This window comes from Polyergus mexicanus, unplaced genomic scaffold (assembly GCF_030449975.1).
Source record: "Polyergus mexicanus isolate NDT 795.1 unplaced genomic scaffold, iyPolMexi1.0 SCAF_25, whole genome shotgun sequence".
NCBI classification, from domain to species: domain Eukaryota; kingdom Metazoa; phylum Arthropoda; class Insecta; order Hymenoptera; family Formicidae; genus Polyergus; species Polyergus mexicanus.
Genome location: NW_027223345.1, coordinates 3862629 through 3887620, shown reverse-complemented (window position 1 = coordinate 3887620; position 24992 = coordinate 3862629). Strand labels below are relative to the sequence as shown.

General features: G+C 31.1%; 3 protein-coding genes across 8 annotated transcripts in view; 2 read left to right on the top strand and 1 right to left on the bottom strand.

Moving 5' to 3' along the window:
• The window catches only part of LOC138943212 (leucine-rich repeat-containing protein 15), a 53412-nt gene that overhangs the window by 28108 nt on the left and 312 nt on the right, over positions 1-24992 (bottom strand). Inside the window, exons 2-3 of one of the 3 annotated variants that reach the window (XM_070313808.1) lie at positions 21042-21203; positions 20333-20450 (exon numbers count right to left, since the gene is read on the bottom strand). The gene's annotated coding sequence lies outside the window, so the exon portion shown is untranslated. Of the gene's footprint in view, positions 1-20332; positions 20476-21041; positions 21273-24992 lie in introns of those variants that run through there. The other 2 variants (XM_070313807.1, XM_070313810.1) reach the window with 2 other exon arrangements.
• LOC138943154 (insulin-like growth factor-binding protein complex acid labile subunit) lies at positions 2672-14558 on the top strand. 4 transcript variants are annotated; one of them, XR_011448416.1, is made up of 4 exons: positions 2672-2780; positions 11196-11584; positions 11677-13369; positions 14200-14558. XR_011448416.1 is itself a non-coding variant. In XM_070313711.1 (3 exons), the coding sequence occupies exons 2-3, from the start codon at positions 11202-11204 to the stop codon at positions 13316-13318; spliced, it is 2025 nt and encodes a 674-aa protein (XP_070169812.1). In that variant the 5' UTR covers positions 2672-2780; positions 11196-11201; the 3' UTR covers positions 13319-13898. The 4 variants fall into 4 exon arrangements, 3 of the variants coding, with proteins under 3 accessions (XP_070169812.1, XP_070169813.1, XP_070169815.1); XM_070313711.1 differs by lacking the exon at positions 14200-14558 and having other exon boundaries at positions 11677-13898; XM_070313712.1 differs by lacking the exons at positions 2672-2780; positions 14200-14558 and adding an exon at positions 3345-3467 and having other exon boundaries at positions 11677-13898.
• On the top strand, positions 18580-24943 carry Hydr1 (phospholipase Hydr1). Its single transcript, XM_070313814.1, has 7 exons — positions 18580-18951; positions 22661-22830; positions 22988-23198; positions 23364-23476; positions 23631-23868; positions 24186-24351; positions 24437-24943. The coding sequence occupies exons 1-7, from the start codon at positions 18853-18855 to the stop codon at positions 24607-24609; spliced, it is 1170 nt and encodes a 389-aa protein (XP_070169915.1). The 5' UTR covers positions 18580-18852; the 3' UTR covers positions 24610-24943.

Sequence of the window (24992 nt, the reverse complement as noted above, 5' to 3'; positions counted from 1 at the left end):
TTTATCACGAAGCGTGAATAACCCACCCTTCAAATTCTTTCATCATAATTCCACGTGCGTGAATATATCAAATATAATCAAATAAATTATAAATAATTATTACTTTCAAGTATTCAAAATACATTTTTTTTATTTCGTATAATTTTGTAAATATATATATATATATATATATATAGATATTGTATTAATTAAAAATTCAAATCGATGGATGGCTATTCAAACCGTAACAAAGAATTGGCGAACGTGGGATGAAGAAAAGAATAGGAGAGAAATGATAATCAAAATTTTTATATATAACCTTATACATGAACAATTTTTGCTCGCTCTCTGTCTGTCTCTCTTTTCCTTCACTCTCTCCCTCTCTATATCTATCGGTATTTACGATACATGTATTTACACAATTTATCGATTTACCGAATGAAATACTCTCATTAATCTCTGAGTCGTACATTTTCGACCGGTTGATTCAGAATACCCGACGTTACGTTCCATTAAATGTGAATCCCCCTCCCCCTCCCCCCCCCCCCTCCTGCCGTTGCTACCTCGATTCTCTCGTTAAGCGGCGTTCAAGCAAGGGGGAAAAAAAAAATAAATCCACGACACGCTCTCCGTGCGCGGATCAGAAAGGGAAAAATTAATCCCGAGACGATAATTCAACGGCGCGCTATCGGGAAAACTATTGTCAATCGCAAGGTTAATCGATGCTCTTCGTCATTCGTTACGCCGCTGATACGAATGGGGTTGGCAGATCGTTGGTTCCTTTCCCACCTCCCCCCCCTTCCGTCAAGATCACGTCGGAGATACCGAGATTCTCAGGGTTTCGCAATACATATATTCGTCCACAATAGATACGCCAATCTATTTGACCTAAGCGATTCTAACGAATGCGATTCTTCGAAACTGAAGCGGAGCGTCGTTCAAAAAATCACGCACCGACTGCGTGAACAAACAACTTGTGCACAGACATGTACAAAGAGAGAGTGACACGTACCATATCCTACTCATATCGATTTCCCATTGTCCTCTTCGAATCTGAATACACATACGTGTAGTAGCGACGACCCTACGGGGATGCAAATGCATATGCAAGTGATCACCGGTGCGAACAGCAATCGTAGCTTAAAAAAGCGTCCCGATCTCTTGTATACAACATGTATCTATTCGCAATCATGTGAGAAACAAAGCTATTAAAAATATGCATAATGTTTTAAATAAATTTGATTTGCTTATCTCCTTTTTCTTTTTTTGACGAAATACTTAATATAGATAAAAGCTCGCTGTGTTACGAATAATAAAAGATTATTTTTATTATATAACGTTATGAAATATATTGTAAATTCAAATAATAGATTATTGTATCAAAGATATATCAAGAATCCTTCAATAGAATTAAAGTTCGTTGCATTCTTCGTTTTTATGACACACACAGCGTTTTGTCATGACAATCGACTATCTGAAACAGCGACTTATTATTTGCCGATATAGCAAAATGTGCCGTTAAACATGAAATGCGCCCATTATATATATCTCGGTTATAATATGCACGCTTCTTATTTGTGTGTCGTTTAGTTTATAATCTAATCTAACAAATAGTAAATGTTTCTGAATACGTCAAAAAAACAACTTTAACGAAACAATTTTTTTTAAATGTGAAAATATAAATATACCTCTTTATAACATACATGTAAATTCGCAAATGTCAATTAGCATATAGCAGATTTCGATTGCAACATGGTCGTCTTGGAGGCATAATGTAAGAAAATATTTTATATATTTAATATTTTTTATATTTAACATTTTATATATTTAATTTTGTATTTATATTTTTATTAATTTATTAAAAATATTTTTATATATTTTCTTACATCATGCTTGGAGCTGTAATCTGTAATCTTTGAAGAAGATCGAAGATCACTACTCTTTGTTGAGACCCGTTTTTTTTAGGAATTCTTAAATAGTTTCATAAGACAAGCTTCATAAATTTTACATTTTTATTTCCTGCTAGCCAGTCGAAGAACGGGTACAAGAACATATGTGAGTGTATAAAGTGACGCTGTAACTCGTAAAACTCGTTAAATAATCAAGAGGAATAACTGCTGATTCACTGGCGACGACAGTGAAAAACGGACAAAAGGTATCGATGAATACTTTCTTCAATCAAGATTATATCTAAAATTTAAATATATAATATAAATATCATCGTTTAAAAAAAATATACATTATTTATTCCGAGATAAAATATAATTGTCATTTCTTCCCAAAGTTATTATTTATCTCGCGTCGCTCGTATTTATACTCGCGCGTAAATTATTCTCCATGTAATATCAAAGATTAAGTCACGATCATACTAATTCTTAAAAAAAAAAAGAGGACGAGATAAAGTCATCGACGATGACGAATCGTTTCATTTCACACGTGACCGCCATCGACCAGGCACGATCTGAGATAATTAAGAATTTACGATGTATGTGATGGCACGTCAATTTTTTTGTTTTTCTATCGTTTATCTCAATTATTTAATTCATTTTTATACTTAGAATTGCGCTTTAATTTAAAACCTTGCAGCTTCCAGCGTCATCGTGCGAGCAAAGTGTACATACATCGCAGAAACGGTAGCGAGCATGCGCGTATTTTTCCCCCTCCACTGAACCAATCTATTCATATGTGGCCGGTATTAATCAATCAGCTGTTTCAATCGTGAATGTGTTTTCTACGAACGTTCGACGCGACGTTCATATTAGCCCTGATCTTTTGTGAAAAGTGAAGAAGAGTGAGAAAACGTGAGTACGATCGATATAAGAATGTATTACGTTTCTCGTTAAATATAATGAGACGCAGCATGTGCGAACTAGAAAATAATGAGTTAATCTCGCCAGCAATTGCGTGAAATGTCTACCTGAACATAGAATGATTGTCACGTTGCTAGACTATATATGTCATAATTAGAGATCAGGGATATAAATCGTATCTTTTTCTAGAACATTCTCTAAAAAATGGTAATACAATTAATTAATTTTTAAATCCATTAAATGAATTACGTGTCCGATAAATCTGGAGCATGACATACGAGACTTTTAATTATCATAATACAACGTGTAGCGTTTTATAAACATTGATATACAGAATATTTCGCTCAAGAGATGCACGTTTTTTTTTTTATACGCGGAAGTGCATAAAAAATTTATCATTTATTAACGGTCGCTTCGCGTAATTTCCCCCAGTCTTCAAATCGACATGCATCGCGGCAAGGTTCTCAACTCAAAGAGCTTTATCCGCGTGCATTTTCCGAGACGCATTTAATATCGCCGCGCAAGCGCATGCTTGACAAATCTCGTCGTATCTACGAACTTTCTATCCCAGTGGTCGTTAATAAGGGTGCGTTATCGAACCTTCGACGCTTGCGGATCGCGATAACACTCGACTGTATGTGAGACTCCTCGCTCGAAAACGCTACATCGACATCCACGGTAAGGTTCCCCCTCTCACACGATAAGATGCATCTCTCAATCGAAGAATCCGTCACCTCTGTTGACGGATTGGGAGGTTAAGAAAAGCGCGAGGCCTCGTTTAATCCGACAGGCAGGGCCGGTCGCGCGAGGGGCGCTTAACCTTTAACACGGTACCACGTTTTAATATTTGCACATTAAAATTTTTATCTTACGAGAGAACCATATTCCAGTCCGTGCAAAATTATATTATTGCGAAATTTTAGAACCGATCTCGCGTATCCCCGCTTATTCCTCTCGAATACTCCAGATTTTACCAAGCGTTAACGAAAATTGCGCAATTGCTATACTTATAATAATAGTTTATTTCAGCTTCACGCCAAGAAAGGGACTTGGTTTACAATTTTCCTACTCGCATTCATCCATCCATACTTCCCTAGCCTTTCATGCTAAATCTATACAGGATGTCCTAGACTTACACCCCTTTTCTTTCAAAAACTAAGCATTTTAGAGAAAAACGTTTTGAACAAAAATTGTATGGTTTTGAGGGGAACATAAGATGGTGTCATTGGTTTGACCTTGGATGGCATCGTTAAGGTCAAGTCAAGGACACCTTTAATTTCTTAAATGGAACCCCCTATTTTTTATTGCATATTCTTATATCTTATGTCGAGAGCTTTCCAAAACACTATAATAAAGTATTTTTTCATTAAGTACTTTTTGAATTATTTTGTATTTTATAATCTGACATATTTTGATATAAAAAATTTAATATCTTGTAAAATATTTAGTTTTCGATACTATTACCGTAATACTTTTATGTACAGAATAATGAGACAAATCAATATATACTCTGTATATTGCTTTATACTAATATAAATACTATTTACTAATTCACATATTAACATAAATCCAACATAAACATAAAGCATATACCATCTTAATGATAATAATCAGCACCATAATTGCTATACTTATAGATATGAATCGTAGATGGACGAAAATTAAATTTCGATGCATCTAATTTTAAATGCCTTACTAATTAAATTATAATTTATTTTGTATCTTATAATAAAAATAATTTATATATTATAATAAATAAATATATATTCTAATAAATAAATACATATTATAATAAAAAATTTATATATTACGTCTAATTTTTAAAAAATCATGATCAAAAATGCAACATTTACCAAGAGACAATATCTTTAAATATCTGTGTATTTTAAACCATGATATATTGCTTAAATTTCTTAACACAAACTTTTGATTGAATAATGTTAATTCTCCGTTAAATTAATATTAGTTAATGCAAATTAGATGCGTAATCAGATCTCCTTTTGAAAGGAGAGAAAGACAAAAGTGAATAAAACGAATACGGACCGCGAAAATTCGAGCTGCAAAGTACGCGGATGGAACGAGAGCGCACCTCGGTATAGATTTCAACCCTGAATTCAGTCGGACATGATTTAATTTTTAATTTAACCGCGGCTCTCGGCAATCCGGGCGCTCAATTTATCTCTGTCCACCGACGTGCGCGCGCGAGCCGTTGCGATCATCATCGTCTCATCACGTTGTCGTTGTCGGTATCGTTGGTCTTCTAAGTCTACGCGATATCTCCGGTACGTAAAACGCATACTTTTACAAGTGTTCCCGTTTATGTATTACAACGGTTGTACATTGAATGGGTGAAAAATTAATCGATTAGCAAATAATTTACTTTTCAATACGAATAGTAATTAAAAAGTGAATGAAGATAAAGAGAGAAGAGTGTGTTCAATTAATTTTCTTACCATATTCATTACGTGCTGTTGTTACAAAATACGTAGTGAAGAGTCATTATCTCGGAGTAGATTAAATTCAATCGCGAAATCAAAAAAAGAGCGTTCACACTGAGAGACCTATTTTGTTGAATGAAATAAAATTTGTCTCGATCAACTAAAGCTCTTGTTTGGATATGGGCAAACAAATCTTTTAATTAATACAACAAAAAAGTTTAGTTGGAAAATTTGGTAATACTAACATACAAATTTGGTTCAGTGAACAAAATCATTAATTGTATAAAATTAAATTTTTGGTTGTTTTTTATTTTAATTTCACTGAATCACATTTGTGTGTTAGGTTAGGTATTACCAAATTTTCCAATTGCACTTACATTTGCTTTTGTTACATCGATCAAAGTTTATCCATATTCAACAAGAAAATTACTTGATAGTTATCTCTTGTGATACGATAAGAAAAAGATATACAGATTATATTCTCCATCTTTTCAATTCTCTCGTCGTTAACGAGAGACTAATCAGTATTTCCCGGACAAATGAGTCTGCCATGATTGAAGATGCACATCACACTACGCTACATAACAATTGACTGCGCAATGACACACGAATGCATAAAATAGCTTATGATATTCAACTAAACGATTTAGTTCAAGTAACAAATACAATTATTTAGAACGCGATGAGATAGATGAGTTTGTTATCGCAGCAATAAAATTTTATTCAGATAAACAACTCCATGCAAACAAAATAGTTTGATAGTGTAACATTTAACTTCTTTCCAGTAACATAATTTTTATTAAATAAAACCAAATTACATGTTCAGTTAACAAAATGATTCAACCAAATAATTTTATTTTATTTAACGAAATGGTTCTCTCAGTGCACTTAAGGATGTTTTGGCTATACAATAGTAGCAAAAAACTGAACACAATTAAAAAAAGAATATATATTTCTTACGTTTATACTGTTTGAAAAATCAAATAAATAAATCCGGATTATAAATAAAAAGAATTAAAATATTACAAAATAATAATTTTAAACGTCTTCGTAAAAGAAAATAGTTGTAATTAATATTTTTTTCTAATTTATGACAAAAACTTTCGTGAATATCCCCTAAAATCAACTGCAACAAACAAAAAGGAAAACGAGTAATTCGCAGAAAGAGAGATAATATTTTTCTACAATTTTTAGTAAATAACTTTTAAACGAGTAAATGGATCTAAGTCAAATTTTGCATAAATATTTATTAGAGTTTTCTTAATATATGTGAAAATTTTTATTTCCTTGGCAATATTCTTTTTATGTCGAATTTGTCAATAAGTGCTACAATATGTGATTTTCCATAAGAATCAATACTAAACTTAAATAATTTCCATTAAGAGAATTGTTGTTCGGATTTTGCACAGATACTCAGAAAAAAATAATAGAACAGTCTACGAAATTTTCATGCTTTTGTTAATGTTTTGATATACATGACACATACATCCTTAAAGCGTTGAAGAATAAAAGAAGACTTCAGCGACAATACACGTAGTAAGAAAATAATGTAAAAATATTTTTCTTACTCAATCATTATCACAATACTTTAGAAAGACCTTCAGAGAAAGATACCATTATGAAAAAAAAAAAAAAAGAAAAAAAATCTAAAGAAGATACGTCCAAAAGACGTTTTAATTTTCATAAGCTATTGGACATTTTCATTTATTCAAACATGTTTCAAATTATTATGATCTAGAAGATTTTATGATCCCTTGCGGATAACTTGCTATTTGGTTGCTCGTAACTCTATACTCGCGACGGTAGAGACAGATTACATCCCACTATCATACTCGCCTTCCTCGTCGCACATCGTTGCACGTCGCGGGAGCGGCGAGATCCGGAGACCTCGGTGCACTTTACTGAAATAGCCATCCTGTGGAGTGCGATGAAGTGCGCGGGCGATGAATGAGCGTTACGTCGCGAGCGTAGGACGTGGTACATAAATCATTAACATTAAAAATTTCGAAGCCCTTTTTTTATATTGTAGATGATCTTTATATAAAATAATTTATCGTATAATTATATAATAAATTCAATAAGATAATTTATAATAAATATAATAAAATCATTTATTCCTAGCATAAGTCAAATAGAGATGTATAGTATTCTTGTAATAATTATAATATGAAAATAATTATTAATAACCCTTTTGAGGAAATAGACACGGAGTAGATATATTTATAACGATTATTATTTTATTTTGACTTATATAGGAATATATATATATATATATATATATATATATAAATTGAAGAATTATAATACTATAAAACAAAAAGTATCTCGTTAATAACAATTTCTGAACACTCGGTATTAATATTTCAAACCTTTGAAAAATTTGTAAAAATTAAAAAATTTGACATATTATTAACGAAACACATATTTCATAATGCATATAATATATTATTGATAACTAAAAAATATTATTTTGTTAAATAGTTTCTTATATGTAGATATTTTTTACATGAGAAATTAATCTAATATTTTTAAAAAAATTTAATCGTTGAAGTAGAATTATATCTTCATATTATGTATCAAAGTTCTGCAATATACGATAAAAATGTTGCCTCTAGAATAATGTAATTAATTTCATTTAGAATTTTCCAATAAAGTCGAACCAGCGAATCTATAAATTCAACAAAGTTTCATTTAAATTCATTAAATTTGTATATAATCAAAACTAGTCGATATAATTAGACAAAAGCGTATTTAAAGGAATCAATTTTTTAAATTCATGAAGTATGTTTACAAGATACAGAGAATTGGGATTAAAATATCATAATAATGTTATCCCTGTCCAAAATTTAAATGATATAGTACATGTTTGCATATATAATATTAATTAAATATAAATCTCCATACTAGTGCAGTAAAATAAATTCAATTTCATATTACGTGAAAATGCATAAAGAAAGGCACAATTTAGCTGTATTATATTTCCTGTATTGTTCTACGTGCCAAACGACATGTAAAATGAATACATTGTGCTTTATATTTTCACATGTTAACGTATTTGGTTCCTAAATTAAACATTTTTAAATTAAAACGATTCCGCTATTTATATTATGTGTGGGAAGGTCTTTCAAAAGCGGTCAACGTTACGATTAATATAATTGCACTTTTCTATTTCCTCGAAGAATATATAATATATACGCGATATAGAGTTTGCACGCATAATGCAATTTTTTCGACATTCACTGATAAAGTACATGAGTTATCCATTTGTGTAGGTATGATCTTTACAGAACATCCGCCAATTTGTGTAATGATATTACGAAATATTCTCTCTCTTATGCAATGGCTAGTATAACTCACAGAATAGAGAGACTTTGATGCGATATTTAATAAATTCAGCTCTCTCAAAACGACGATAAAACGATATAAGGCCATTTCTCTTTGCCACTTCTTTTAGGTCGATAAAAACAGTATTAAATAAAAGTGTATTCTCTCTTCTTAAAAGAAATAGATGATTTTTACGAAATATGATAGACTTTAAAAGAAAAAAATATATTAGCTAAAAATATATAATTACTTGACAATCCTTGCTTTTAATTTATTTCACTATTTAATATTTCTATTAATTTATTTCTATTTGATTAAAATTGCTAAAGACTCCTTTCACATCGCTCGTGGAAGTTTATTGATATCTTGACAATCTTATTATTAAAAAAACTGTCTGAATTTTTTAAACAAAAACTATCTGAACGTAATTTATACTGCAAGTTGTTAAAAGATTGAACTGCTTAATTTCTATTATATATAAAAATAATGCCTCGTAAAAATATAAAGCTAAAATATAAGCTACAAAATAATTTACAAAATAAAATATAATTGTAGTAAAATAATATTCTTAAATAAATGCAATTATGGTTACATTACATAACAATATTAAGACGGAACATAACTCAAATGTCTCATCCCAGTGTGATAATCTTATTATAGTGTTCGGTTATATAAATGTAGTTGCTGATAACTAGTAGCAAAAAATAAAAGATGTAATAAATCATAACATATATTGATTGTTGTTTATAGAACACACGTTTCACAAGCAATATAAAAATTTTTATTATAAAATTTAATTGCATCATGTTGTTTTGCTTCTATGATCTGAGGACAGTCTTAATGTCTCTGTAATCGTTTCTCGTCAATATAATATCATTTTCCAAAGACGTCCACTTTACTTATTCAAATGTAAATATTGATTTTGATTTGGCAAGTATACCCTCAATGAGAATAATAACATTCAATTAGATACAGTTATTCAATAACGCATCGGTCTCAAATTATTCAAACAGAAAGGCCAATATCGAATAATTAAACACGTATGATACTCATAAGAGGTAGGAGAGGGAGATACGGTAAGAATAAAGAAAATTCTCGACGCATTCGAATCCATTGATTTAACGAACGTTTCCATCATCGCGTAAATTCCGCTTGAAGAATCGCAAAGGATCCGCTGCCTGAAATCCCCGGTCAAAATCGTTAAAGAAAAACGACACTCATTCGCAAAAAACATCTACTATCCCGCCTGGAGTCTGAATGCAAATGACTTTATCCCCGACACGCGGTGTTTTCTCGCACGAGGTCCTAGGGGGAAAACGACATCCGAAAACTAAAGAATCGCGGCGCCAAAGGCGAGGGCGAGAAATATTGCACGGGGATGGTTGGCAGTTTCTCGAAGAGGCGAATGCGTATGTCGATTGTAATGGTGCTCGCTCGTGGTCGAGGGCGGGAGATTTCGCGGGAATAAAGGGTGGCTCTCTTCGCCGGTGCAGCCGAGCGTGCACGTACCATTCTGGCGGAAAGCCCTATTCCGACTTGGTAAAGAAGTTGTCTACCGGCCAAAGGCGCGTCGACGCGTTTCTTTGTAATGCGCACCGCCAACGTAAAAAGTTAGTCGAACGTGATACGTCATCGCGATGAATAGGATCGTATTCGCAATTTACCGGCTCTCGCTACGACTTCCGGGCTGACTCATTTGCATTAATTTGATCTGAGATGTCAAGTTGGGAAACTAGGGAATATTTCAGATGTTCAAATCGATAAATATATTTCATGAAGGAAAAAGGGATATAAATTTCTCCAAAACTTATATACATATATTATAATAACTAACAGTATAGCAATATTTTATATCGCTATATATAGATTTGACATGTAATATATCAAAGAATATTTTTTTTTTTCTTTTTGCTTCCTCATACAGGAAGCTTTGTTTTCGCGACAAAATTTCTTTTTCCGTTTTCTATGCCAATGTGTTTAGAATGTTTCAAAACATCGAAAAATTATATTTAAATAAAATGTATGTATGTATGTATGTATGTATGTATGTACGGAATGTACATTGTACAACCTCTCTAACTTCCGTCATTTTTAAGAATTTTTTTATATAAAGTATCATTAAAGGATGGTTGGTATTAAATTTGGTGAGGATCGGTGAAAGAGTTATAAAATTTTTTTAAATAAAATTTTGAATTTTTTGGAAAATGTCTGTACACGCTCTAACTTTCGCAAATTTTGAGATATCGGGTTAAATTTTTTTACATAGAGTATCATTAAAGGATAGTTGGTATTAAATTTGGTGAGGATCGGTGAAAGGGTTCATTTTTTATAAAATTTTGAATTTTTTGGGAAATGGCTTTGGGTACGCGCTCTAACTTTTGCAAATTTTGAGATATCTTCCTCTATGAGGAAGCCAAAATTGAAAGACTCGCTTGTTTTAAGAAGTTTAAGTTTTGTGACTGAAATAAAATGAAGAAGCAATGTGCAAGTTTTTAATTTGCATAATTTTCATTTTATTTTATGATCTGTAATACTTGAAAAAAGAAAACGTAATATCAAAAATCCACTTTATAAATGCAGAATTATTTCAATATTTATATACGAAAATGCAACTAATATTTTAATCTTTTTTCTGTTAATATAGATTACAATGGCAAAAATAACAACAGCGTTGTATCTGCTATACTTAGTTGTTACTGCGTTTGCCCTGAACGAGGAACTGCTGGAACAAGAATGCCCCGTAGATTGCCATTGTTACTATTTTCGCATCAACTGGGTGACGGACTGTTCGGATAGCAATCTTACGACTATCCCATACAACGAACTTAGTGATAATGTCTATATTTTAGACATGAATGATAATAATATTGCAAACGTCGACCCGTTTCCAAGTTCAATCAAATTAAGGCGCCTCCAAATGGCACACAACAAATTAACCGAGTTGACGTACGAATCCTTCGCCGGATTAACGTATCTGTTGGATGCAGATTTCTCGTACAACGCCATTACGCGTGTAGATCCTGAAGCGTTTCGGTAAGACAATTCGATATTAATCATACTTTCGCTAATAATCGTATTTTTAAACAGAAATGATTTGATTAATAATGACATAATTAATTCAACAGAGACAGTCCGGGTCTAATTACATTGGAGCTTCAACATAATCCTTTGGAGGAAGTTGAAAGACATTTTTTGAATTGCCGCACCTTGCTGTACCTCGATCTAAATTCATGCGGTATCCATCATCTTAACAGAGGCTTCTTCCACAACATAACAAATTTAAATAAACTTAATTTGTCGCACAATCCTCTGCAAAGAATAGAACCAGGTCCCTTCGATCATCTAACAAATTTGGAATATCTCACGTTGAACGGTTGCAATTTAACCTACATATCTCCCGAGGCGTTTTTGCACTTGGAAAATTTGCGACATTTAGAAATAGCAGACAATCAATTGAAGACATTAAATTGGAGGAACGTTCTCACGCCGTTGGTGCGCCTGGAACATCTAGATATCAGTAAAACCGGTATTATGAATTTGCCGGGTGACGCCTTCGCTAAGAATTTGTATCTCCGTCAATTGATTCTCGCGAATAATGAATTGTGGCATCTGGATGTCGAAGATACGCTCGGACACAATCTGCACAACCTTCAATCTCTAGATTTGTCGTATTGCAATTTACGAGATCGCCTATCCGAGGAAGCTTTCACAAACGCAAGTAAACTACGTGTACTCAATCTGAGCGGTAATCCAATGTTCGCCAGCGATTTAACTGCCGTTCTCCGTCATCTGCCCAAGCTTCACAAACTCTCTCTCAGCAACTGTAGTCTTCGAAGATTACCAGACACTTTCGATGTGTTTGAACATCTCGAGGAACTCGATATCTCCCATAATCCGCTATCCGACGCATTCGTCAGTCTTCTCAATCCGTTAACATCCTTGGAATATTTGGATATATCTTATTGCGGTCTTGGTCATGTCGGAAATAATACTTTCGCACAAATGACTTTTCTGAAGCGATTAATTCTTTCGGGGAACGAGCTTCATACTTTAGAAGAAGGATTGTTCGCGAATCTAACGCGTTTGGAAAGTCTAGAACTCAACAACTGCGACCTCAAGATACCTCTTGATCCAAAAATCTTCGGTGATCATCAGTCGACAAACATAATAGAAGTCAAACTCAGTGGCAATTCACTCATCGTACCCGACGAAGGCTCGCTGCTTCCAACGCAGCTATCTAATGTAGAGATTTTAGATCTCAGCAACTGCGGTATCTCGCATTTGAATGAAGACATATTTACCACGACGAATAATCTCACCCAATTGAATCTTTCGGGAAATATTATTTCTGGTGTGGATAATCTGAGCTGTCTGAAAAAACTGCACGCATTAGAACACATAGATCTCAGTAATAACAAATTGCGTACGATCAATCCAAAAGTATTCGAATCGAATCCACGTTTACTCTCGATCAATCTTATGGGAAATCCGTTTATCTGCAATTGCTCCATCGCGGAGACATGGAATTGGGCTGTGCAAGAAAAAGGTGATCTTCACGTACTCGTTGGCAGTCAACTTACGAATTTTGAAACTGGCTCCGTAAAGCGAAGAAAGACCCTCTCCTGCGTCTACGACGAGGAAACTTATCGAAACATGATAGATGGGAATCAGACAACCCCAAATCGCAAACATTACCCCAGTCAATTTACACCTTCTCGTACTTGGGCTAAGTATGTTCGCGAGTCTAATTGTATTCGGCGTTCATGATACACGGTGAACAATTATCAGCATCCAATGCTGAATGTCTATTATCATAAGGTACGTAAGCACAGACAGGAACTTTGAACAAGAGATTTCCTGCCAAATACTACTATAACATCATTATATCGTACAAGCCATAAACTAATGGCGATATCGTGAAATTTATATTTCTGTGGCATTATTTTTATAGTCATAGGATTAAGAAAGATATGGGGAATAGTTTATGTATTAGAAAATATCATAAAGTATGTCCGCATTGAAATGTTGCTAACTAAGTCAAATACTCGGTTTTGTATATATATATATATATATATATATATATATATATATATATATATATATATCTCTTTTTTTTATATATAATAATATATATTATAATAATTCTTATTCGCATCATTCAAACATTATATTTTCATGTGTCCCAATTAATAAAGTAATATGTTTAGTCTTTCTCAAGTATTAGCATAATCAGCTGCCAATGTGATCGATGTTAAAAATAAAATTGAAAAATTCCAAGGATTAAAATAATAAAAATTAAATTTATTATAACTAAAGTTTTACATATCTTTATAGAAAACGTCTTATACATATATATATACACATATATATATATATATATATATATATATATATATATATATATATATATATATATATATATCATACTGAAATAGCCTCTCTTTTTTTATATTATATACCAAATATATAAATTAAATTAATTATTTTATATTTTTAATCAGATACACGAAAAGTTGGAAAAGTTTAATGTTTCTCTATTATAAAAAAAGAACATAGGAAAACATAAAAAGCTTATTTTTCATAATAAGCAAAAGTAGTAAATATATATTATTTGTATATTTAATGACTGGTCTTTTTTTTATTTATAGATAGATACCGTTTGCAAGATAATAAACAATAATGGTACGAAGAATAAATATATATTTAGTTAATAATTATTTTGTTATAGATAAATCTTATGAAATGCTTCTGTACCGACATATGCAAAATCAAATATCTGTATTCTCAAATATGTACACACACAATTATCTTTTTTCAGATAAAATTTCATTGTCTTGATATAATGGAATTTTATTTATACGTTTAAATTATTTTAATCTTTTGGTAACTTTAGTTGTATAAATGTTAAACCAAAAAATATAATTACTAAAATATCGCCATTTGTTATAAAGAATAAAATTTTAATTAATAATGTGCAATTCAGTTGTAATTATAATATAATATATCGATATATATATATATATATATATATATATATATATATATATATATATATATATATATACAACCTAACAAATTTTCTTTAGTTTTTCTAAATTCTCTAAAGTTGTTATATTGTTAACAAAATTCAATATTATTTTATATTTATTATACAAAACTTTCTTCTCTTTTGCAATTATATATTTGACTGATAAAATTGGAGATTCTAGAAAATATACAATAACTAGATTTTTTATTAACAATTACACACAGTTGCATGTTCACATATACGCACACATATAAATACAATTACATCATCACATCCGATAGCGTGTAAGTATGTGACCATGAACACTAAATTAGAGATCTCCCTCTATTTGAACTCTACAATAGCTACAGAAAATGCTTGATTATCGTTAAAAGCTGATTTTCCATTATATCCAATTGTTACACAGAAAATACGATAGCCTTATCTTCAATTTGCTATTCACATGTATTTTGTGCCTCTCTTATTTTTAAATTAATTAAATAATCTTATCTTGCATTATATAATTATTTGTACGACAAGTTTATAATGCGCGAAATATCGCAAGAACAAATCTACTAACTATCAAATTAATGCGAAGTTGATGAAATCATGAAATCTATCTATTGCATTTATAAAATTCATCGATGTGTTTTGTATTTATTATATTTTGTACATTAAATGTTTTGCTGTAATATTTATGTTATTGAAATTACAGTTATGAAATTACATAGACTGTTATTTGAAAATGAGATGGAATTTCAATTTTCTTATGAACACGTCTTGAAAAAAAAAATATATATATATATATATATATATACAATTTAATATAATTCATGAAAAAATTTTCTCTAAACAACTATAAACAATAAGACTTATTTTCAAAACATTAGCTGATAAAAATAATTATATACAGTTTACAAAATATTCAATATATTATAGATACGAGATACAATGACATATACATAATACATAATCAAGTATCGCTATTAGATATTTGCAATTCAATTTGCGAATCATAAATCACAAAATTTCAGCTAAAAAACTAAACTTGCTCGAGAAAGAAATGTCAGATTAACATGACATTATTCTTTTCTACTAGACTCGTACATTATATAATACATATTCTTTTTCGAGAAAGTTTAGTTTTCTTCGCTAAATTTTTTTGTGGTGACCATGCTTGTATCGCAAATTGAATAGAAATATTTAAAAATGATATTTCATTATGTGCACAAAAAAGTCTCGTATCTATAATATTTTATACATTTTAAACCATATATATATATATATATATTGTTTTTCAATGTAAACTGCAATCTATAATCTCGTTTAAGCAATCCAATATTTAGGAAATAAGGCATTAATTACATTTTAAATATCTGTTTGCTAATCTAAGATTAACCAAAGAGAGAAAGTAAAATGGTATAAAAAGAGATGCATTTCTTTCGCTCTTTCACATTCGATCAAAATCAATCATTCAAATCTCACGTTTGTAACGACATAAAAACATTATTCTTGGATTATAATACAGACGATGTGTGTTAGTTTATTATAATTACGAAATGTAAAAGACTGTATTTAATAAAGCTGTAAATCTTCTTGGTATACATATCTTTTCTTATGTCATTCACTCTCGATGAAAAAGATGATCTCTATAGATCAATCACGATAAAAACTCGTGATCTCGCTGATACTCGTATAAATTCTGCCATCTTTATAGATATTCGTTAACAAGTATTATTAGTAATAAGACATGATTCGAAAAAATTTTTAATAGAATACTACAGAAATTATATTCGTTTTTATAGTTTTTATCATTAGAGGAAGCTGCAACGACTCGTTGTTACGAGATATAAATGCATTTAAATCTACCGAAATGCATTTATGTGATAAGCATTCGAATGAGAAAAAGCTTATAGGAAAATTACATGAAAATTTATGTCTCTAAAATCCGATTGCACCAAATATTTTGGCTTCTTTTGGAAATTTATTACAAAAAAATAAATCAAAATCGAGAATTGTCCTTTAACAAAATCTTTATTAAAATCATAAACTATAAAAAAAAAATTTTTTTTTCGTTGAAAATACGCATTAAAAATAGCGCTGCAGATGGCTGATCGAAAAGGACTTTTAAATAAGTTTTGTAATGATAATTCACATACAGAAGCTCAAATCGGTTTGAAAAAAATTGAGCGTGTTAGCAATATGTATAATTTCGAACTAAATCTCTAAAAAGTTTGTGTAAATTTTAGTTTTTGATAAAAAAATTAAACAAGCGATTAAAATGGCGAGTTTTTGAAAGAAGTTTGTCGGAAAACAGATCTGTTTGATTATTTCTCAACTAAAAAAAAATTTTTTTTTAATAGTTTACGATCCTAATAAACATTTTGTTAAAGGACAATTTTCGATTTTAATTCATTTTGTTATAATAAATTCCCCCAAAAAGATTTCATTTTCGACAAATACTATTGCCTAGTCCCCTTAAGCGAGACTTAAAACTTCTGGCTTTTGGCAATAACCAATGTTATTTAGTTCTCAGCTTTAAAACTTTAGATAAGCTAATCAATGATTAAATTATGATGCCAGCGAGACGCGATCGTCCATCATTGATCGTTCGTTATATATAAATCGTCTTGACCTCGAGCGACCGAACATAATCGTCCGGCGAGAGTACAACAATATTACGACAAACATTACGGGCATGCATGTGTGCATACATGTATATGCATGCCATTCTTCTATGCTAAGTTCACATCAGTGTCAGAATCATATTGACCTTTCTTGAGACCTTAGACGCAAGATCTTTAGAATTATCAAACTCTAGTTTATGTATATAAAAATTCGGATAAATAATTTAATAAAGGTTGTAATAAAATATTTATTATTGAATATATTGAATAATATAATGTCATAAATAATTCTGATTTTTAAATAAATATCTTATATGTATCTATCTCTCAATTTGTATTATATATATATAAAATAAGAATTATAAATCTTATATAAATATATATAAATATCTAATGTTATATAATTTATAAATATTTCTTTGTTGCTCTTTCTTCTTTGCTTAATTTTACATAATTATCAATGACATTTAAATAAACAATTTTGTATTTATTTGTTGCAATGATGTATGTTGAATATTTTGTTTAAATTGTCAAAATTATAAAATTTCCGTAAAAATATACTATTTGTATAGGGTCCCCGGGCTACTGCTTGCATCTAATGATAGGTACGGCTCTGATAAGGTATCGTTGCGTAATAGTCCGCATCGCGCTCTCATGCAGGCGTGAAAGGTGTAATATGTTTGTGAGTTACTCGTGATTTGCATGTCACTGTTTTTGCTTGTAAACATTATCTATCAATATGAATACGTAACTATTAAAAAAAGTTAATTGGAGAATAAACTTGAAGTTCGCATACTCGTCATAAACATAAACCGTGCGAATGTGAAGTCTGCATAATAGAAAACACGCGCGTTATAATTGATTTTGTTACTTATTTTGAAAAAGCCTTTAACTGATTCCTCATTGATATGTCATATTAGAAGGAAGGAGGAATGTGATTTTTTTTTTTCTCTCAGAAAGTACGTCAAAGTAAATTATTTTTCTCGAATACCGCCATCACACGCGTTCAGTAAGACGTGGATTAATAAAAGGAAAATATCGGAGCCCCTCTTTCAGGAGGAGTTCATGATAAATAAATAAATAACTCATAATAAATAACTATAAATTCTAATTAATTTTCATAAGATTTGTCTTTATTTAAAATGTAAACCATTTACTAATGCATGATAATAAAAACAAGGAAAGTTTGATATATATCAACTTTATTTGAACGCTGCAAGAATATTGATTTCTTGCTTTTGACGTCATTATTCATACTATATGATTAACAAGAAGGAAAAATTTTATACATAAAAAAATTTTTTTAAAATCTGATATACATATCGGGACTCCGATCGCGTCACTTCCACGATAAAGCCGTGCATGCGCAGAATGGACTCACGCACACGTGATGTAAATTTCTTCGTTGTGTTATCTTTTGTGTCTGTTATATTGGTATACCGATTCGGTATCGTTTAATCAGCCAGTCGGCCTTTCAATTATTCGTACGGTATGCGCGCGGCAACGTGGCTTCCTTTGCCGGCTTTGATTCGCGACTGTCGCTCGTTAAGTGCCGATTATCAGCAAGCAAAGTCCGTCGACGGTACTCGGCTTGAGCCTGTCATCTCGCGTAGCTTGTCTGCGCCAGCTGTATCGGGTGTCTCTATCAGGTAGTCGCGCGCGCAACGATGGACTTTTTTGAGAACATCCCGGATATTCCCAAATTGTATTACGGCGCATTACTGGGAGTTGGTTTTTGTATATATTATCTCTGCGAGGTCGTCAAGGTGAGTAAAAACATGACAAGTTTCGTGACTCGATAAATCGATCGCTAATCGCTTCCCATACAGCACCGAAAGATTGCAAAAACGTTGCATAGATCTTACATTGAAACATCGCAATATTGCATAGAAGTTGCGAAATGTTTCTGCAATGTCACTGCAAGCCTGCGGCTTTCATATTTCAATGTAAGACTACAGTAATGTTACGATGTATTTGTAATATTTAAGTACATTGCTACAAATATGCAAAACGCTTCAAATTTAATACGTAAACTTTGAGAATATATAAAAACATCCAAGAGAGATAAGAAAAAAAAGATTGTGAATTTACGCGATTACAACAAGTTTTTTCTCGTCTCTCTTGGATGTCTTTATATATTCTCCAAGTTTATCTAAATTAAATTTGAAGCATTTTGCATATTAAAAAATTATTATCAAATTTTTGCTTTTATATAAAAATGGGAACTATTAAATAATTTTCTGTTATCTAATTGACATAGCTATTTTATAAATTATTTACAAGTTTAAGAAATTGATAATGATTAAATAATTTAATTCATAAAAATTAAAATTTTATTTATATAAATATTAAACTCCATATCTTAAGTAGATAATAAACGGATAATTTTTTAACTTTTTTCGGATAATTATTTGTCCGATTTCTGAACACTCAATTCAATATCTGAATTTCCTGTGTTGGGATTGTATCAGACAAATTAATCTGATAAAAAGTAGTTATTATACCTTTAATATTACTAACCGCTTTTTGCAAGCTTTATATTGTATAACCATCGTGATTAAAACTTAAATACGGGATAGATAACGCAACGCGCGCCGCATAGTGGTAAACGAACGAAGTAGCGATTATCAAAAACTGTCTTTTGTAATGTTTTTGAAATGTTGCTGTAACATTCTCATAAAATATTACAATTCCATATTTCAATAATATCTCAACAATATTACATTGCAACTTGCAAGATTGTAACATTGCTGCAATGTAATTGCAATGTTCTGTGCTGTATGGGTTTTAACGAAGATTGTTCTATCACGAGATATATTTTATAACAATAATAAAGAAAGAGAGAGAAAAAGGTTCGATTGATCGCGATATATTACAATCGACCGCGTACCATCCAATCTAAGAAGTTTTAAAAACTTCCACTCTTACACGATGCGTGTAAACATTTACTGAGAAATTAACCTACTATTCGTTAAATTCCATAGATCATGCCCACCTAGCTCAGCAGCCTGGAAACTTTGTCTTTAATTATCGAATCAATCTGTCATATTAATCAAACAGTAAATAAGAAATACAAATACGTCAAACATATATGTGATCTAACGTAGCGTTATTGCTACAAGCGTATTTCTTCATTATCATACGTACCTTATCATTATCGTACATGATTTAAATATTCAGTAAATCAAAATAGCGCGTCCACGAATCTCATTATTCATTCATCGAGATTATTACAGTCATTGCATCATGTACTTCACATCTGAAACTAGATAATCTTAATTGAACCCATCCTAGAAAAGAATCGTGCACATTATAAATGATATTCGTAGGTATTTCTTAATGAGTATAAAGATAAGTGCTTGACCGAGATTGAAAGATAAAATAAAATTTGAGAATAAATAACGAACTTAATCAATAAACAAGCTTTTGTATTTGTTATTAACGGTATGAATATACGATTAGATATTCGAGTCGTGTCTAGCAGTAGGCGTAAAAACATGATGCTGAATATATGTCTGCGAAGATTGTTTTTTTTTTCCCGAAGCATAAAAAGAAAAATTATTTGAGTAGAGAATAAGATCAGCAGAGACCATTATAGGAATCTTGAACTCTATAAAACAACGTAGATAAAGGTAATAATGCGGAGAATCGATGAATCTATCTACACGCGATGAACTCTGAAATGGAGCAACGTTATCGTTATGCCTCATGAACGGGCGCATTCATTGACTAAAGAGTCAGAGCAATATGGTTAAGTAGTGTCAGCTAGCGGCACCTTTTATATGCATCAACATTTATTTGCCTTGAATGGAGAACTATCTCTACTATAATCTTTACGCAAAATGAAATAATATACCTCGTCAAAAATCTCGTCACTCATAACATGTCATATTTTATATACAGGGTGTATCTGAAATGATGCAATAAACTTTAGGAGCATATTCTAGAGGTCAAAATAAGACTTTTTTCCCCTATGAACATGGGTCCGCAAATGAACTCTCCTCCGAGCTAGGGACCCCTAAAGTTTGGGGAAAAAATTAAAAATTGGTTACATTTCAGAAAAAAAAAAAAATGGCAGAAGATTGAAGGTTTGGTATAGCCTAGTAAATTATGAAGTAAAGTGAGTCACTAAAATGAAAAAATAAAAATGTATATTATGAAAACATTAATTTGCCAAACATATATATATATATATATAATATATTAACAATTTTGTAGATAAAAATTTAAAAATGTAAATAAAATTTATTTAGGATAATATTATTTTTTTCATAATTCTTATCATTTATCCGATAAACTTTATAATAAGAAATTAATGTTGAAATAATGTAGAGATAAGATTAATCACGCGTTTATCGTGTATTTCCTGTTAACAATTTAGGAATGAAAATTATATTTACGAATTTAATTGGCAGATTACTTAATATATTTATCTATATTTCTATATTTGATATACACGCGTATTAAAGAATATACGTAATTATAATACGTAAAAATATCAGTAACTAATATTTGCATAAAAAAATGTACTTTTACGCAAAACAAATTCAAGAAGGCTAAGTTTATATTCAAAATATTTAATGCAAAATATTATCTGCATACCGGACAATTTTACGAAACATATTCGATACACAAAGACAAGATTTCCGTGATACGTGTTCGAACTATTGCACCTAACCCTCGACGAGGAAAAATACAATTTATTAATTTGACCTTAAAACTGCGAGGCAGTTGTTCTGCACATGCGTCAGCGTAGGCAGGTGAACTATCGGTCGTGAAATAACTAGTCGCAAGCTACCAACTATATTAGTGATATAGGTACATTGTTGTGATAATTCAAAAATTTTATCAATAAATTTTATCTTGTAAAAGCGATGCGTGATGCTAAAATGTATAATATAGTCTTGTTTTATATTACTTGGTATGAATATATATATATTTATATATCCCTATATTTTTTATCCCCTTTTTATTTCACTCACATCTTTTTGTATGGTTCTTCATAACGTGAAAGCAAATATTCCAATTTCAAACAAAAACAAATGCTTTAAGCGTACATTTTTTTTTCAAATAATTGCTCCGGTAAATAAGATCATAGGTATTTGCTCCATTTTATTCTTATGACCCGATTGGGATTCTGTTTAATTACATCCTTTATTTGTGGAGGAAATCAGTTGGGCATAGATGAGAATTAATTGTTTTCAACTGTACGACAATATAATTGTATTGACAAGTGCACATTTATAATTCATAATTTAGTACAGTTCATTTGATTCGCGTGATTATTTATCCTTCCATGAAATGTGAAATAAATCACACGATCGCGTAAAAATTATTCATTAATGAGAGATCAATTGTACGACAATGGATAATATATAAAAGTTCAGTTTTACGATTATGTAATCATACCACTCATATCGCACCAATACAAACTAATAAAAAAATAAAATAAAAAAAAACCTATTACGATTTCAGACACCTTTGCTGGCTTGCGCCGATGGACCATTTCGCTCGTTTTTGGAAGCGAATATTCCGCTCGTACAGAATAAATTCTGGCCGACATTATGGTGCTTCGAATCGCGAGCACAGACCATTATAGCCAGCCTTTTAAGATCCCGAATATTACCGCCTATCAAATATCGCAGGTTAGTCAAAAAATTTATAGAGAAAAAATTTATTTGCCGATCAGAGAAAGAGAGAGAGAGAGAGAAATTGTTTCCTAAATTTTTGAAAAATAGATAGTGTAATCAATCGTGCAATATGTCAAATTGTATTCTGTAACATTGTCTCTATGTTATGTAGAGAAATTCTGACTTTGCCTGACGGCGGTGAAGTGGCTTTAGATTGGGCCGAAAAGGACTGCTCCGTTACCTCGCCCATCGTTATCGTTTTACCTGGTCTTACGGGTGGTAGTCAAGCGGAATATGTTAAATGTCTGGTATCAGCCGCGAGAAAAGTTGGGATAAGATGTGTAATTTTCAATAATAGAGGTTTAGGCGGGTTAAAATTGAAGGTAGAGCTTATTCATGAACATCTGAACATTACGAGTAGATAACTCTATTCGGAAATATTATATGAAAAAAAATGCAATTATATCACTTATTGTGAACAATAAGTCTTTTTAATCAAAAATTACTTTCTGTATTAACGAAAATTCGACGTTCTTTATTCCTATTAGACCCCACGAACGTATAATGCTGCTAACTATGATGACTTAACTGAAGTTATAGAATACGTGAGAAAGCGTCATCCTCACGTACCCCTCGGAGCAACCGGAATCTCTATGGGAGGGTAACTATCATATTTTCTAATTTATTTTCAAGTTTTAAATCTTGTAATAATATATATTTCTAGTGTTTAGAAAAAATATATGCAATATATATTTATAAATTGAATGAAATCATTGGGATATTTTTTCTAAACGTTTTTTTTTTGCTATGCACAGGTTGATCTTGGGTAACTATTTAGCGCGACAAGGTTTAACAGCAAGAACAAAATTGAAAGCATGTCTTATTATCTCGGTACCATTGAACGTGTTCGCCGCAACGAAGAGTATCGAAGAAAATTACTTAAATCTAATGCTAAATAAGCATCTAGCTAGTAATCTACGTCGCACAGTAGAACAATATCATACTTCTGATATTGGCCCTTTCAAGAGCGTAGATTTTGACACACTTTTAAAAGTACGTTTTTATTAAATTTGAATATATGAAAAGGTCAGACAATGTCAAAAGTTTCTAACTTTCTAATTATATACATTTAACATTTTCGTCAAAATAATTTGATGAATTATTTTACACTCTACTGGTAAGTAGAGGTGGTTCTACATTCTACTTTCTTTTAAATAAACTTTAGAATCTTAATTAAAATCAAATCAGGCATAAATTCGCGATATATATATTTGCGATGTCTGAGATTTGATACTGTCTATCTAGATTACTGTGACAAAAGCGTTATCTGACTCATACGTGAATTATTAGATTATTACTATGTTTGACAGAGCCAAACGATAAGAGAATTTGATTCGCATTTTACGGCAAAACAGTTTGGATATAAAAACGTCGACGAATATTATCGTGATGCGACACTCGACGAAAAGTTGCATCTAATCGAAGTTCCTACGTTATGTCTCAACGCAGCGGATGATCCGTTTCAGCCGCTGAAAGGTAAGCGTAAAGCGCGACAACGAGATCAATTATGACGCTATTATAATTTTATCCTATCTTACTCATAACGCCCATAAATTTTCAGCGATACCTCTAAGGGAAATAACCAAAACTAAAAACGTGGCCGTAGTGGTAACGTCACGTGGAGGGCATATTGGTTTCCTAGAAGGCTTTTGGCCGGTCAAGGAGGAACAATATATGGGAAAGTTCTTCTCACAGTATTTCGCGGCAGTGTTCACCAGAAATTTTGACCATTAGCAAGATATCTGACGCAATTTATAAATCGAGTAAACGGTATTATATACGTCAAAGTTGATTGCTTGGCTATCATCAAAAGATACGTTTTACGATATCGTTTATCTGTCTAATTTTTATGTAAACTAAAGTTTGTGATCCTATATATTTTAGTAATATATATAAAGTAATTTTTCATCGCATTTTTATATTACATTGCACAATGTAAAGCTTGAAATTAAAGTTGTAACTTACTCGATTCGAAAGTGTTAATAATCCCGAATTTTACTATACATTTTTTATGATTGTGCCGTGTTAAATAAACCCGATGCTTATTGAAAAAGTATTTACTAATTTTAATATTGCATTTTTAGTAATAGTAAACACAAATTTATATATCAATAGTT